The sequence below is a fragment of the Lissotriton helveticus genome, chromosome 1_1 (assembly GCF_964261635.1).
Source record: "Lissotriton helveticus chromosome 1_1, aLisHel1.1, whole genome shotgun sequence".
Lineage (NCBI taxonomy): Eukaryota > Metazoa > Chordata > Amphibia > Caudata > Salamandridae > Lissotriton > Lissotriton helveticus.
The window spans coordinates 346,274,386-346,291,090 of record NC_136057.1 but is presented as its reverse complement, the minus strand read 5'-3'; the positions used below and the strand labels follow the sequence as shown (position 1 = coordinate 346,291,090).

Genomic DNA, 16,705 nt, shown 5'->3' with positions numbered 1-16,705 from the left:
TTAAACAACGAAGAGACCGTGGCAATTTCTTTTGAATTATCCAATAGATTTATTGAAATTGACAGCACCAATAATGAAATATTCTTGTATAGCGGTCTGTTGTGCGAATAGTTACAAGGCAGCAGAACGCGCTGAAATCTAGATGGCACGAAAGTGATGTCTAGTAAGTTGCCGCCCAGCAAATAACGGCGTGGGGCGCCGCGGGGGTGAGTGAGTCCAGTAGGCACCACAGCTATTCTTACCGGCATCGCAGAATTACTGCTGGGGACAATGCCTGTGCTGTAGCAGGGTCACAGCAGAAACTAAAAGGATTTTGTTGAAGATGTTGTTGGTTTTAAATTTGAAAACAGTTCTGGTGTCAACTGCTATGCTAATGTAGTGGTTAATGTTTTGTTTTCTCTAGAAAATGTAAAAGAGGGGGAGGCAGTCCAAAGTTCCGTTAAAAGGGCAAAGGAAAGGATCGGTGGTTTGAACTATCAGTGAAAAAGGGGAGGGGGTGCAACAATTTTTCCTACCGGGTCACACTGTGCTTTCACCGGAACTGAGGTCTGCAGGATTCTAGTAATTCAAAGTGAGGCTGGCGCCAGCATGGGAGCGCCGACGTCCCGCGGATACAGTTTCGTCACTCCACGGGCGATCATGGCAGTCATTCCCCATCGGGGGTCGGAGACTCCCGCGGCTCCTCTAGAATCTTCAAGGTCGTGGAGGACTACGGTGGTGGAGTCAAGCAGTGACCGGGCCATTTCTTTATGCTGGGCCCGCTCTTGCCAGGTCGACCGCCATTTTGAGAGTTCGGTAGCTACTGGCGATCGCGGGGTCAAATGAGCGGACGGGCTCCACCCTGCCGGGCGAGACGTTGCAGCATGGCCACAGTGGAAGAACCCTTTTCCGGGCGCCTGGAGCGCTAAGGGTGCAGCTGGGAAGCCTCCACCTGGGGAGGCGGGAGAGGCCTGTTCGCATCGTCTCTCCCTCCCAGTGCACCCCACGGCGTCTCGCTTGAGATTTGTTATGGCCGGACCAGGCGATGAGGACGAGGGGGGGGGGGGGTCGGAGGCATGTGCAAGAAATCCCCCCCCAGTGTTGTCGCAGCCATTATTCAAGAAAGAAGAAGTGTCCCGTCCGTCTTCGGGCCGGGCTTCCGGTAGATGTCGGCCGGACGCCCCTGGCTCTGGCCCCATGAACGGGTTTCTTGGTTTATCGGCTGCAGCCGGATCCCGTCGTCCTCGGCCCCCCGACCGTTGGTGGCCGGACCGGAAGAGCATGTGGCGGGAGTACCTGCAACTCTCAAGGGCCACCGCGGCCGGACTGGGAGAGAGACGGGAGGGTCGAGGAGACATTCCCCCCCCCTTCAACTGTTCAGCGTTGTAAAGGCAATCCCCTGGCCGGGTCCCGCTGGCCTCGGCCTCTCCTCCGGCTACACCCTACGTTAGGATCTCCTGGCCGAGGCGTGGCAGCAGGACCTGCCTTATATGGGCTGCTCCCGGCTGGGCGTAGCCGCAACCCTGCCCCACCTTGGAAGTTTCCAGAGTGGGGGCGGATGTTCTACTGACTTGCATTTTCCCTAGTCTATCGATTTTTTTGGCGTGGCAGGCGGTGGGACAGCGAGGGGTGATTTGGTTTCTCTTACTGTTTTTCTGGTCTCTCACCACTGGCATATTTTAACGTTTTCTTGTTTCAGGACATTAATAGGTTTTATCATTACGTTATGTTATCGTTTCTTTGTTCGTTGTTTAATAAAAGTTCATGTTCATCAGTGGCCTACTGATTTTCGTTTTCCTATTCTTTTCTTTCCAGGTTGTTTCATGCTAAAGTTTCTGTTAACAGGATACAGTGATCACTTCGTTATTATTGCATATGTCCTTTTCACTAGGGGTGCTCTCTGGTCGGGCCAGATAACGTATCTCTAGTAAATGGTCCGGGTGAAACAGGTGCATCAATCAGTGGGGAGTAGATAGGCATGACAGATTACAACGGGGGAGAAAGGTCCGCATTACGTACCCTTTCACTACTTGCAAAGATTTTCCTACGTTTATTTGCAAACAGGGAATACCTCCAAAAAGAACTAATTCCCAAACAGTCAATGTTCGGACAATCAATCAATCAATGAGGAATGAAATAGGTACGACGTGTTAAAGGCTTGCGTTACCTACCCTTCACTATCTGCAAAGGGAGAGAGAATATTCCTATTCTTCCTCGTTTGCAGGCAGAGAAGATCCTTAAGAGAACCAACTTCGAACAATTCAATGCTCGATTGAAACAATCAACAAGGGGTACTGTGAACACAAATGAACGCCGCTTATGTACATACGCATTGCTATTTTCAACAGGTTGTTCCTAATGTTTCTATTTTAGCGAGGTCAAAAAGAGATCCCATTAGTGGCCTACTGATTTTGTTCGATTCCTTTTGTTTTTTTACACGATTTTTCGCTATCTGCAAAGACTAAACAGAGTATTGCGACTCTGTGCTTGTTTGTACCCCATTTTAGGTGGCCATAGAGGTCATGAATAATCCCTAGGAGGCGGTAAAGGCGAGTGAAGTCAGTGACAGCCATCACCACTTAATGCTGCCTCAATATTCTGGGGTTCTCACATAATTACAAGTGTGGCTAACAGAAGCTCAGGATAGCCACCTTATGCCAAGGGTGTTTCTATTCTGATAGAGATTCCTGCCTTCCTCAAGGGATTTCTTCCAAAATAAAGTCATTCATAAATCGATATATATATACCCTCCAGATTCCAGGGCTGCCACCCAAAAGCCATGCATGTCTGTTTTATTATCAGATAGTCACTGATGTCATGAATGTCAACCAGAAGCAAGTGAGCTTCACAATATGCAAGTATGGGCACTACTTAACAAGCTGCCTTGCTACGCAGAAGTTAGCAGAGAGGAGGGCTTGATGACTGTTCACTGGCTGTGAGAATGTTTTGCCATATAACTGGGGTGGGCCCACCAGACACCCTGTGTGGCTGCCGGTAGATAGGAGTGACCACCAGAAGCCAGACCTAGCAACCCAATGCTATTGGGAGGCACCAGATGATATGGATCTATGCAACAGGAGACTAAAGGATGTCAGGTTAACACTACAGACCAAGAAAAGCCACAGAATGCTAGGAAGGGCTATTAAATGAATGGGACAGGCACACTATGTCAACAATACACACACACACAAAGACATACATACACAAGCAGACACAAGCACAGGCCAACACTACAATGAGCTACACTGGTGGAAACACATATGCACACTCACTCATATATCAACTCACTAGACATATACCCACCCAGTTCAGTTCCACATAGTCACTTACCTTTCTCAAAATCTTCTAACATTTCCTGTTTCCTTCCCTTCAGCTCACCAGTAAAGCTTTGTCATTAAGCATGAAGGATGGGAGCCACCAGAGTCCCACCCACCAAAGACGCTGAGTCCCCAATAAGTTTCACAAAGTGAGACAAGCACAAAGGCTACAAATGCATGGCCTACTCTACAGTCACAGTTTATTTGTGCCACTCTTGTCACTTTGTTTGCCCTAAGCTGTGTTGCTGGATGGAATGTTTGAATTAATCTTAGCCGTTGGCGATTGCTCTTGGATGCATTACAGACCAGTCTTGGGTTGATTGTTTTTCCTTCCAGGGAGGATCTGATCTGGCAATGTGGGATGAACTGTTCCTATTGAAGTACGGTCAGGTCTGATTTGCATATGGCTGGGTCCAAATGGAGGTGGCATGATGTGGTGTGCAAAATAACGATGGACTGTGATGTGGCACGAGCAATCACCAGTGACCAAGATCAATAAAACAATTCAGTTGATCAAATTTTTTGTACTTTCGTGCGATGCCCTAAGTGGGATGGTTATGCCCAGACGTGAGTCCTGGGATCACTGTCCCACTGGAACCAAGCTATGCCTGACTGAAGAGCCTTAACTAGAGTGAAACCGGTGCTAGGTTGCTTGTGTTAAAGTTCAAGGAGGACCCGGCCTGGCAGTGCATATGGCTGGGTCCTATTTGAGGTGGCATAGTATTCAAAATAACAATGGCTGGGATGTGGCCCAGTGTAATCACCAGCGGCTGAGATTAATTCAAGCATTCCATCCATCACTTTTTTGTATACTTGAGAAATATTTCATTCCAGGCAGAATTCCAGATAGCGGCAATGGCCCTATGTCAAAATTATTTGAGTATAGCAGAACAGCGAGGAAGTATTTTCTGCTCTTAAAAAAGCCACAGAATTCATAGTATCATTGATAATACTCTGTGGGTACAAGTGGTAGGGGTCAGATGGACTGAAGGTAGCTGTAACAGATCTTGGAGGTTATCTTGCAGAAGTGACTCAGGTCTAAGAGGTAATTTTTCAGAGGTGTATGATAGCAGTGATCAAGGGCATGAAGGGCACCTGGTGGCAGTAAAGTACTGAAAGGTGAAAATCTTGCAGTCGTGGCTTAGCTACAGGGGTGTGACACTTTATCACACTGAAGTGATTTAAAGGTTGGAAGAATATGTGATCATAAAGGCTCCAGCACGGTAGGATATCTGAATTCATTAGTAGCATGCAGCTCAGAGAGGTGAAGCAGACGCAGGAGATGAGTATACGGAGGAGCATTGCTGTGAGAAGGTTCGCTCACAACAGTGAAAGGGTTAGGAGATTGAATGGAAAGTGGGCACCACACATTATCAGTGCATAATGTTGTTCTCTTTATATGTAAAGAAACATCAAATGTGTGTCTCTAGGCAAATGAAGAAAATGAAGACGGTGAACAAGGAAAAGGATGTGATGGAGAAGAAATTATTCCATGGCACCGACGCCAGCCATGTGGATACAATCTGTCGTGAAAACTTTGACTGGAGAATATACAAAGGCTATTCAACGATTTATGGAAAAGGTGCGCATTTTGTAGGAAGAGTGTGGTATACACCTCGAATAGGAGGTCTTTGAAATGCCTATTGAACCTGTATGTTTGGTGTGCAGTGGCTGTAAGAACAGAAAATGTGTGACTATTCTACTTTGATGAACTATAAATATTGCACTTTACACCAATATTCTCTACTCCTCTCAGGGAATCCTCCTCGGAGCTATATGAAATAATGCAATTCGCGGGGAGGTGGCCCATGAACTGACTGGAGATCTGTAGGGTACAAACATCACAAATGTACATCTGATCACACAAGAAAAATATTCTTTGCCTAGTCATTGGGCAAAGCTTCAAAAAGTTGGAATACAAGGAAATTCCAAAAGTAGTTCAAAGAGCAACATGTTGTAAGGTGGAATTGCTTGTTCCATATTCCCCGTGTTACTCCCTGACAGCTACTGCTGTACGAGATTCCCGGTGCCCCAGTGTGGGACACTAGTCTTTGCTATTCCCCCTGGTCAAGTGGAGCTAAACTAGGGTTCAGTTCATTCCCCCTCTGTAGGCGATTGCATGTAATATTACACAATAATGTTGTTTTCTTTGTTGCTTTTGGTTTGGTCTAACATATGTTCTATGTTGGGAAAATGTTTTTTTTCTGGCTAATTACGTCTAAATACTCTTCATGTCTTTGAATAGCGTGGCTCCGGTGATATGATTACTAGCATGAGCTTTGTACCACTGGTGGTTATGGTTTATAGATACCACCAGCTGTATTGGAGGTGAGCACTGCCAATGTGCGGGGGGACTGGTTCATTTATGCTTGTCATGTTATGCTATGTTATTACTTGGAATGTGAAGGGTATGTGGCAGTACACAAGAGGCATAGAATGCTAGCCTAACTGCATAGGTGGCCCACCCTGATTATATTCTTACAAGAAACACACATAGTGACTTCTGAGGCCCAGAAACTCAGCAAACGATGAAAAGGTCAACTTTTTCAAACATCCTACTCTGCTTACTCCAGGGGGCTGCTGTTTAATTCTGAGCTGGAGTCCCGTTTGTGGTGTATGACTCCAAAATTGACACGCAGGGTAGCTATGTTTTACTCGGGTTCAAAGAAACAAGGGCTACCCTACTCACACGGAACTAGGGTATCTAATCTATAAGAAGGAACAGCAGTTACTCCTGCAGACAATGTGTATCATATATAATAATAATTTTACTCAATGGTAATCTTCATGGGAAAAGATAGGTCATAATTACACATAACAAGACATTTTGAAATTACTAACTGTTTAATATAAGAATTTAAATGCGGTGAAAACAGTTGGTCAAAAGAAGTAGAGGATGAAAATAGAAGCATGCCTTGACAGATGTCGAGGAGATCAATGGAGAACCGCCGTAGTTGGCCTCCAAATGGTCATTCTACCTCCGGAGGCCGACAATGGTGGTCCTCCGTTGATCTCCTCGGCATCTGTCAATGCACGCTTCTATTTTAGGCAAGCCCATACCCAGATGAAGAAAAAGAGGTTATTCTTCCCTTCCAGATATGTTGGATGGTTACTTACACCACAGGTCCATGTGCCGTTAGAACTGTCAATCTCCCTTCACTAGGTGCCCGACTAGGCCTTATGTGAGTGCCCTCGCTCCTTAAGCACTGTGTAGAGCAACTCCTTTTGATTGGTGTGCACAACTTTTATTGTTGATCCTTCAGGTGTCCCTTATTGGTATGTCCTGATAAGAGATCCACCTATTGATTGTGGAGTCAAAACGCCGTCGACACGCATTCAAAATACGAACCATCTTCCAGCCTCCTTACTATTGCGTTAGAAGGGTTTCAGTAACTAATGTATATTTGCCTCATGGTAGTATATTTTTAAACCTATTTTTATGCCACAAATTGTCACTCTTAAAATACAGGTTCTATGTTCACTTGAGACACCGAGCACTTCTTTTGACCAACTTTTTTCACTGCATTTAAATTCTTATATAAACAGTTAATAATTTCAAAATGTCTTGTTTTATGTGATTATGACTCTCTTTTTGACCTATCTTTTCCCATGAATATTACCATTGAGTAAAGCTATTATTATATATGATACACTTTGTCTGCAGGAACCGCTGTTCCTTGTTATATAATGTTATGCTCAGGGGCACATTAGATGGTGAAGCCTTAGTGCTGGACTGTATATATGCACCAAACACTGAACAAAATGTCTTCTTCACACACTTTCTTGACTGTGGTGGCGGAATAAGCTCCTTATCCGTGGGTACTGGGGGTTGACTTCAATGCAGTGTTGGACACAGCATTGGATCGTTCACACCCACCCCCTACCTGGTTCAACTGCGGAACTACAGGCCAAGTTGCTGAGACGGTGGGTAGATAACTGGGAACCTTTAGATCTTTGGCGTAGTCGCAAACAGAGTATGAAAAAATACTATTTTTACTCACACCTACATGCCCTCCATTCCACAACTCTGCACTCAAAGCCTGCAGCCTAGTGTTATGAACAGAACATATTTAGGGAAGACGATCTCCGACCAAAATCCCCTAGAATTAATACTTGCTTGAGGAAGAGTCCCCCCCCTGAATTCCAACCTGGTTCCTACAGCCATGGTTATAAGAAGACTTGGTGTTTAAAGAAACCCTGGCTGTAGCCATTTCGACATATTTTTTGGATAATGCTGGCCCAACCTCTTCACCGTTGGTGGAGATGGAGATGCTTAAAGTATTGATTTATTTTTTATTTATTTTCAAAGTTTTATATAGCGCGAACAAGATCTTCACAGATATCAGAGCGCTTTACATAGAGGGGTACATGAGGGAACATAGTCAAACAATAAATCAATAGATCACATAGTACAAATAGGTGGCTGCAAGCCATTACGTGAGTAATAAAACAACTCATACAAATAAGTAAATGAGTCAAGCATGCAAAACAGATCGGTGCAAGGTGTTGACAGAGTTCGAGATGATAGATCAAGTGTATTTAGCCATGAGGATAGCTTTTACTTCTTTTTTAAAGAGTGTAGTGGAAGAGATAAGCCTGGTTTCGGGAGGGAGTGAGTTCCAAATCCTAGGCGCCAATCCTGAGAAGGAGCGCTTGTAAGTTTTTTCCTTCCGGAATCTTCGAGGTTTCAGCAGAAGATTGTTTGTGCCTCTCGTGTTTCTAGTTCCCCCAGAGATTGTCAGTTTCTGAGCGAGGTAGCCGGGTGAGTTTAGGTGTACCGCCTTGTGTGTCATGCAGGCGATTTTCAGCTGTATTCTGGCTTCAAAAGGCAGCCAGTTCAGGGATTTCAAGTCAGGGGTAATGTGGGAGTGCTTTTTTGACCCAGTGATGAGTCTCGCTGCAGCATTCAGAGAAGCTCTTAGTGGTGCTGTAGTAGTTAGGGGGAGTCCGCAGAGGGCGGTGCTGCCGTATTCAATACGTGGGATGACTAGCGATTGTACTGCTGTTTGGAAGTCTTTGGCTGGGAGGTAGGGTTTAAGTTTCCTCAGAGTATTGATCTGGAAGTTCGCTCCCTTTGTTGCCTTGCTGATATGTTGCTGCATGTTGAGGTTGGTGTCAAGTGTTATGCCTAAAGATTTTGCTGAATCCACTATGGTCGGTTGGACATTGAGTGCTGTTAGGTGCTTAAGCCATGTTTGTGTGGTAGATATTTTCGTGGGAGGTGAGATCAGAAGGAACTCAGTCTTCATAGCGTTTAGTTTGAGGTGGTTATCAGCCAGCCAAGATTGGGTGCCCCTGATCGTTGAGTTCAGACGTAAGATGTCTTTGGGGGATTGTAACTTGAGATATAGCTGAGTGTCATCGGCGTACATGTGAAAGTTTACGTTGGATGCTTGTAGCAAGGAGGTGAGAGGTTCCATGACTAGGTTGAACAAAGTTGGGGATAGGGAGGATCCTTGGGGGACGCCTAGTGTCACAGGTATTGGCGAGGACATCAGGTTGTTGCTCTTGAATTTCTGCGACCTGTTGTGAAGAAAGGAAGTGAACCACTTGAGAACAGTTCCAGATAAACCCATTCTTGTATTTAGTAGTTCTAGTAGATTCTCATGTTTAACGGTGTCGAATGCTGAAGAGAGATCTAGAAGGATGAGGAGGCAGGTGTCGTTTTGGTCTAGCATTTGAAGTGCGTTGTCGATTATGTGAGTCATAGCAGTCTCTGTGCTGTGTCCTGCTCGGAAGCCTGACTGGTGGGCGTTGAGGAGATCGAATTGCTCAATGTGTTTAGTCAATTGTAGTTGTGCGCATTTTTCCAATAGTTTGGCGAAAGTAGGAATATTGGTGATGGGACGATAATTGTTAAGATCAGAGCTGTAGGTTTCTTTAGTAGAGGAGTGACCTGTCCAATTTTTTTTTTTTTTTTTTTTTTTTTAAAACCTTTATTTGAGCAAGCAAGAAGGTACAAAGATGGGCCTACAACCACACGGGCCAGCCGCTAAAAAGGAGTAGACACATATCATTTATGCCCGCAGAGGTAACAGTCAATCTACAATGCTATACTCCACATTATATACAGAGCAAAAAACAGGTTTTATGTATATAAAAGAACAAACATACAAAAAGGCGAGAGTGTATCACTGAAGGTCAGCCCAAGGGACGCAAGGGGGGGACAGCAAAGGAAGTGCAGTAGCAAAATTCTAAGCACTAAGGAGTTCGGAGGGGGGGGGGGGGGAAGGGGCGCAGAGATCAGGAAGAAGAAGGGGGGAGAGCCGGAAGCTCCAGCTCAGTCCCTATATGAAGATTCCGAGAACGCTAGCCTAAGGAGACAGGGTAATCTCAATAGTGTCCACAAGGGGAGGAGTACAAATGTCGCCACGGTATTCATTCCATTGACCCCACACCTTCACCCATGCCCCGGGTCTGCCCCTGGCCACATAGACGGTTTTCTCACGGAACATGGACCAGTCCATGTTATCCTCCCATTGCGAGAGGGCAGGGGGCCTGGAGGCCCCCCAGAGTTGCGCAATATCTCGCTTCGCAATCATATAGCCCAGGGTGGCCCACCTGGTTTGCGCCACCGAATAGTCAGTGGGCTCCCAAACATTCAAAAGACAGCGACGAGGTTCCGGACGCAAGGACATCCCTGTCACCACAGTCATCAGATCAAGCACAGCCACCCAGTAAGCAGCCACCAACGGGCACTCCCAAAGAATATGCAGGAAAGTAGCACGCAAACCACATCCACGCTTACACAGTCCATCGGAGGAAAAGCCCATCACCATCAGTCGCGGTCCCGTCACGTACACCCGATGAAGGATCTTCAATTGGACCAGACGGAGTCGAGCCGGGATAGCCACCTCCTTCGGGGAGGAGAGGGCCGACTGCCAGTCCTCATCATCAAGTTCCAACCCATCCCCCACCCACTGTTCCCGAAGTCGGGCCAATAAGTCAGGCCGATTGTTAATCAACTTCTTATAGATCAGGGAGATAGTGCTATCAGGAAGATATTCGTCAAGGATACGGTCTTCAAGGGGGGAAGAGTCAGGCGGAATCTCACCAGGAGCAAATACCGAAACCAAAGCGTGCCTGACCTGTAAATAACGAAAGAACTCCCGACTACTCAGGCCGTAGTCAGCCTGGAGGGCCTGAAACGGGCGCACAGAACCCTTAGAGTACACATCCCCCACCTTAGAGATCCCAATCAAGTCCCAACGGTCAAAACCCTTGGAGGACCAAAGACCGCCCAGACGTTCTGAAGCATAAAGCGGCGTCGCCAACGTCAAGCGATCCTCCCAGCCCAGGCTTACATTCGCGGCACGCCACACCGACAAAGCAATCAAAGTAGGTCCCCCAAGATGGCGCCCAGCGGAGCGAGAATAGAGCACTCTATTAAAGTCACCTCCCGGAAGCTGAAGTTTATCCATCTCAAACGCCGGATTACGACCTGGCGAGAACGTAGCGTGATTAATAGCGGACAGATGGGAAGCCCAGTAGTATCTCTTAACGTCGGGGAGCGCCATGCCCCCATCATACCACGGGATGGAAAGTTTCGCGAGAGCAATGCGCGGTCGCCCATCCCAAATAAGTTGCCTCTGAAGGCTCTCAATCTCCCGAAAATAGGCCTTAGGGATAGGATCGTAATAATTCTGGAGAGCGTAGAGAAACCGCGGTAGTGACATCATCTTAAACAGGGCCGCCCGACCCAGGGGAGACAAGGGGACCTGTCCAATTTTGAGAGAGTCAGGTATGCTTCCTTGTTGGAGTGAGCTGTTGATAATTTTAGTCCAGAGAGGGAGAAGCAAAGGGGTAAAGTCTTTTACTGCGGAGGCAGGGAGGGGGTCCGTGAGGTGATTGGATGGTTTCAGGGTGCTGAGCAGTTTGCCAATTTCTTCTTCCGAGTATGTGCCGAAGGTTGACCATGTAGCATTGTTTTTTGGTTCAGTGGGTGCTAGGCGTTGGGGTTTGGAGTAGAGGCTTGCGTCAATGAGGAGATCGCTTTTTATTTTGTCAGTTTTTTGGATGAAGAAAGCAGCGAAGTCTTCACAGGAGGGTGCCTCACACCTAGTGTTGAGCGGTTGGGGTTGTTCCTTGGATTGTGTTTTGATTAGCTCAAACAGTTTTCTCGGGCGTTTTTTTGCTTGGTCGAGTTGGAGGCTGAAGAAGTCTGATTTTGAGCGTTTTATTTTCCTGAAGTAGGCGTTTCTCTTTTTCTTCAGCTCTTTTAGGTGCATTGCAGAGGGGGCTGATCTCCAGGTACGCTCTGCCATTCGCATGTCTCGTCTATCCTCATTGAGACTCCCGTCGTACCATGGTTTTGAGATTTTAGTAGAGACTCTTTTCAGCTCCATAGGTGCAGCCTCATTAATTATAGATGTCATAGCGTTGAGGTAGTGGTCAGTCAGAGTTTGGACGTCTGTAGCGCTTGTCGGTGGCAGTAGGAGGTTGCAACTGTTAGGGGGCAAAGAGCCTGGGTTGAGCTTTTTCGAGTCTCTTTTCCAGACTTTGGGCTTGGAGAGTTGAGCCGGGTTAACTTTGACTTTTTCATTGATAAAAAATGTGACAATATGATGATCTGACCAGTCACAGGGTTGGATGGACTCGAGTTGGATAGAGTCCTCTTTGGAGATGATCAGGTCGAGGGTAGAACCTTTCTCGTGGGTTGGGCCGTTGCATATTTGGGTGAGGTTAATGGCATCAAGGAAATTTTTAAGACTATTTACCACTGCGTCGTTGCGATCGTTCCAGTGGAGGTTGAAGTCACCAAGGTATATTTGGGTGAGTTGCCGTCCGGAATTGGTTGAGATCAACTCCATTATTTCTTGGGAAAAAGTGAAGTTGTCCCTGGGTGGGTGGTAAATGCTGTGAAGCGCGCATATCGGTTTGCCCTCACTCATAATGTCAAGGCAGATGTATTCCCAGGATGTTGGGGATGGTAGGGAGGTGGAGTTGACTTTCTGAACAGAGAGGTTGTTCCTGTAGATGCATGCGATTCCACCACCTATTTTGCCTGTTCTGTCGAGCCTGATAATGTGGTAGTCGGGAGGAACCAATATGTCCATTATAGGTGTCGAAGATTCAGTTAGCCAGGTTTCTGTCAAGATGATTAGGTCAAGGTCCCGCGATAAGAGGAGGTCAGCAATGGCGGCGGAATGTTTCTTGGCTGATCTGCAGTTGAGAAGAGTGCATTTGAGACGGGGTGTGTTGAGGGCGGTAGATGGTTCTAGAGAGAGAGGGACTTTTCTCAGGTTATTGGGGATGGAGAATCTGCTGTTTAGTGTGGGCGGCCTAAGGGGATTTGAGTGTATCGTGGGAATGTTGAGGTGTGGGGTGGTTGTGTTATTTTGGGGGGCTGGGTCATAGGAGCGGAGAAGGGTGAGTGTGTCGAGGTCAGAAGAAGAGTTGTGCGTGCGACGAGGGCGGTTGTAGCGATTACGACCTGGGATTGAGGTCAGATTGGGGGATAGCTGAGTGAGAGAGTTAGTCGGAAGGGTGGGGGTCAAGTTGGGCGGGGCGGTGTAGTTGCGTGGGGCGTTGCAAGGGTGATGCGGGGGCCGAGGGCAGTTGCTGCGCCTATGAGCAGGGATTGACGCCCGGTGTGGGGCGTGTTGAGTGAGGGAGTCAGCCGGCGGAGTAGGGGACAAGTTGGGAGGGAATGTTGGGGTGGGTGAGGGGTGTACAGGGTGTGTACAGAGTAGTTCTTTGATGGTGTGTATGTCTTCTTTTATCTGTGTGAGGGTGGCCATGATGTAGTCCATCGTGGGGGGGGGGGTGGTGGGGGTGGTGGTGGCAGTCAGCGGTGATTGGCTGACAAGGGAATTCGTGTGCAGCTGGGGGAGAGGGCTGGTGTTCGAGCAGGTCTGCGTTGTGTTGGTGTGCGGGATGGAGTTAGGGAGGGGGAAGCTTTTGGGTGGGAGGGGTGTGGATGAGGTAGGGAGGACGTTGGTGGTGAGAGTGAGGGCGTTGGTGGTAGGCGGGGGGGGTCAAGGTGTAGTCTGGGAGACTGATAGCCATGGTGGGGGTGCAGGGAGGATAGTGGGGGCTGAGAGTGGGAGGGGAAGCGTCATTGGAGATGATCCTGTTGAGGGGGGTGGGGGTTAAATTCAGAGAGGAGGTATGTTCTGCGTAGTTGGTTAGAGGGTAATGGGGACTGAGAATGGGGGGGATAAAGGGGGGGATTTGTCGGAGTGCGTGTTATTCTGGTACTGGACTAAGTTAGGTGTGTTAAAGGTGGGAGCTGTGCTGTTAGCCGTGAGCGGGGTGTTAATGCTCGCTGTAGGTGTGATAGGAGTGTTGAAGGTATGTGTGGAGGTCCGCGAGTTGGTAGAAGGGGCGGGGGTGTGAGTGGTGTATGAGGGGGAGCGATCTGTGTCTATGCTTGAGAGCTGAGTTGGGATAGTGGGAATGTAGATGGGGGATGGGAGGTCTGGGGTGGTAGGTGTGCCCCTGATTGAGGAGTATGTAGCTGTGAGGTCATGGTTGGTGGGACTGGAGGAGATATGAGTGTTGGTCCGTGAATTGGAGAGGTGTTCTTTGAAGGTGTCGAACAAGTTGTCTAGCAGTTCCAGGTTCCTGTCTGTAGCTTGTGCTAGGACAATCCCGTTATTGTAAATAGTGATGGTGGCTCTGCCTGGAAAGACTAGGGATGGTGTGATGGAGAGAGTTAGGCTATGAGCTGATTTTCTGGTGGAGGAGACGGAGAGAAGGATGAGGAACGCCTTTCTCCATTGAGCTCTGCGTGTGGTGTGGAAGATGATATCAGTGTTCAGGGATCCATTGACCGGTGAGAAGTAGTTGTCAACAAAGGGAGTTTCAGGGTGTGACCTAATGAAGTTGTGTTTAAAGCGTTTGGCGGCTTTTTTGGTGAGTGATGGTGGGTAGTTGATTTTGTATGTGTGTTTGCCGATAGGATCCATGTTGCGGTGATGGATTAGATGGGTATGGGGGGAATGCGCTAATGCACTATAGTGGTACACATGTGCAGAAAAACAAATGCCTACAGTAGGTTACACAGTAGTAAGTTATAGATTACAAAGTGGCACTAGTGATCAACCAGCATACCAGGATATAAGAGTGTGCAATAGAGCAAATACACACGGTAAATTACAAAGTACACGGTGTAAGTATAATACTGAAAGTATATAAGGGCAGGATAGGAGTGTAGGTATAATACTGATAGTATATAAGGGCAGGATATACCTGCAAACAGCAATTTACATGAATCAAAAATCACAAATCAATGTGTCATTAATTAGCAACCAAAGTACAAGGTGTAAGTGTAGGTATAGTACTGATAGTATATAAGGGCAGGGTACAAATGCAAACAGCAATTTACATGAGTCAAAAAACATACATCAAAGTGACATTAATTAGCAACCAAGAAATATGAGGTAGCAGTCTGCGCAGTACCAATGTTCAAAATACAGGTAGGAGTGACACTAGAGAGAAATCAAAATTGATGCGAGGCACATCGATCATACAATATTGGGAGCTGGCCAGGTGATTCATAGGGAATTAACACAATTGGAGACCAATCTGGGCCCCCTAGAAATGGACGTGGCGGTGAACCATGACGCAGTCGCGGCTATACAAGAAGCTAGGATCACACCCACGGAACTCCTGGAACATCTCTGAGTAATAGACTATAGAGTGTACACACAATAGATACACACAGTGATGGACAAGTCTGGCACAACTAATCCAACCTGATCTGTCTCTCACACCAATATTATCGATATGTGAGCCTCCCCAGGATCAGGTTGTGATCCAGTTGGGGATCAATACGGCATTCAGCGAGTCCAACATGCCGTTATACACGGCCCGGCCCCCAAGACCCAACAGCAATAGCAGAGTTCTTGAGTCAAGCGCAGTTACCCTGAGTGGCTCCGAATAATAGGGAAGCTCTTGGTACTCCCATTACGTCGAGGGAGATACAAGGGGATATCAAGGACCTGGCTCGTAATAAAACACCAGGGGGCATATTATCAAGGATTATATCGCTGCTTTTTTGGCACATAGCGCTGAAAAAGCAGCAATTTTTTTATCACTTAATTAACGAGGACACGCTAACAAGCGTTAGCTCCTCTTTCCTTGCTACTTTGCATGTCAGCGATCGATATCGCTAATGACATGCAAAGTAGGCGTTCTTCACCTAATCCTCATTGAATCCCTCGCAAACAAAACATCGCCCTATTATCAATGCGGGACTGGACCCGCGAAGTGATAATAAAAGCTGCGCAATTGATTCATATGGACCAATGTGGTTTTGTCCCACAGTGCAACACCTCTCTAAATATTCAGCAGTTGTTTCGGGTGATGGATGCGACTCACATTTTCCTTATGCCAGTTGCCTGTCCATACATGTCTGCCAAGCCTTTGATACAGTTGGTTGGGAATTTATATTAGCAGCACTGGCCTGCTTCAAAATTCCCACTGCATTCATCCACTGGGTGACTGGCCAACGCCCAGAACAAGGACCAGTCCTGATATATTGAGTCCCTATCAAGTATACCGTGATACACGGCAGGATTGACCCCTTTCTCCTCTTCTTTTTATACTAGCAATTGAACTGATAGCACAGTGGATCCGGCAGGAGGTTCAGGATCGGAGGATTCTACTCAGTAATATAACGCATGCATTATCTTTATATGCTGATAAAATGATTCTCTACTTGAGAGATCTGCGAGAGGAATAGCAGGACCTGGCACAACTAGTAGCAAGGTTCGAAAAACTGTCCGGGCTCCAAATTAATGTAGATAAGTCCTGTGCATATTCTTTTGTGGGCACATATACGGGGCGGTCCTTCAGGTTTGGGAAGGCTCATATACCCATGGCTCCATGCACATTTTGCCATTTAGGGATCCAGGTGTACCAAGAGCTACAAGATATCCTGGAAGGAAATCTTATTCAAACTATTGCGGCACTTCGCTCCCCGATGGGTTTCTGGGTCACACAACCTTTGTCAGTGGCCCTGGTGAACATGCTTATGTTGCCATGACTATTATATTATTTTGCGATTTTGCTGATGGTAATTACGGCATGGGTGTTTCAACTGTTAAATATTATTCTGATCGAACTCACATGGGGGACAGGCTATAGAGCGTTGGCTTGACAAAACTTTATTTACCAACCACCATGGAGCCCCCAATTTCAAGGCCTATTGCATAGCTGCCCAATTGCAGTGGCTTTCGTTCTAGCAGGCCGGCCAAAAGTTGCCAGAAATAGGGCATACCGCTGCACAGCTGAATTAGGGCCTGGTGCATAAGCTAATGGGTCCCAGTGTCCTAATGCCGCACATAGACTCACTATTATTGCTCAGCCCAGATGTATTGGAAGATAGCAGTAAAATACTCCCCTGCAAAAGCACCCTATGTGCCAATGTCCCGTCCCGCAGTTTCCCCTTGATTTTTGGCACA

General features: G+C 47.0%; 1 protein-coding gene across 1 annotated transcript in view; it reads left to right on the top strand.

The window, feature by feature from the left end:
* LOC144807727 (protein mono-ADP-ribosyltransferase PARP12-like) overlaps positions 1-16,705 on the top strand; it is a 332,204-nt gene that overhangs the window by 279,354 nt on the left and 36,145 nt on the right. The window contains exon 12 of the mRNA XM_078673397.1: positions 4,727-4,878. Within this exon, the coding sequence (XP_078529523.1) occupies positions 4,727-4,878 (152 nt within the window). The remainder of the gene's footprint in view (positions 1-4,726; positions 4,879-16,705) is intronic.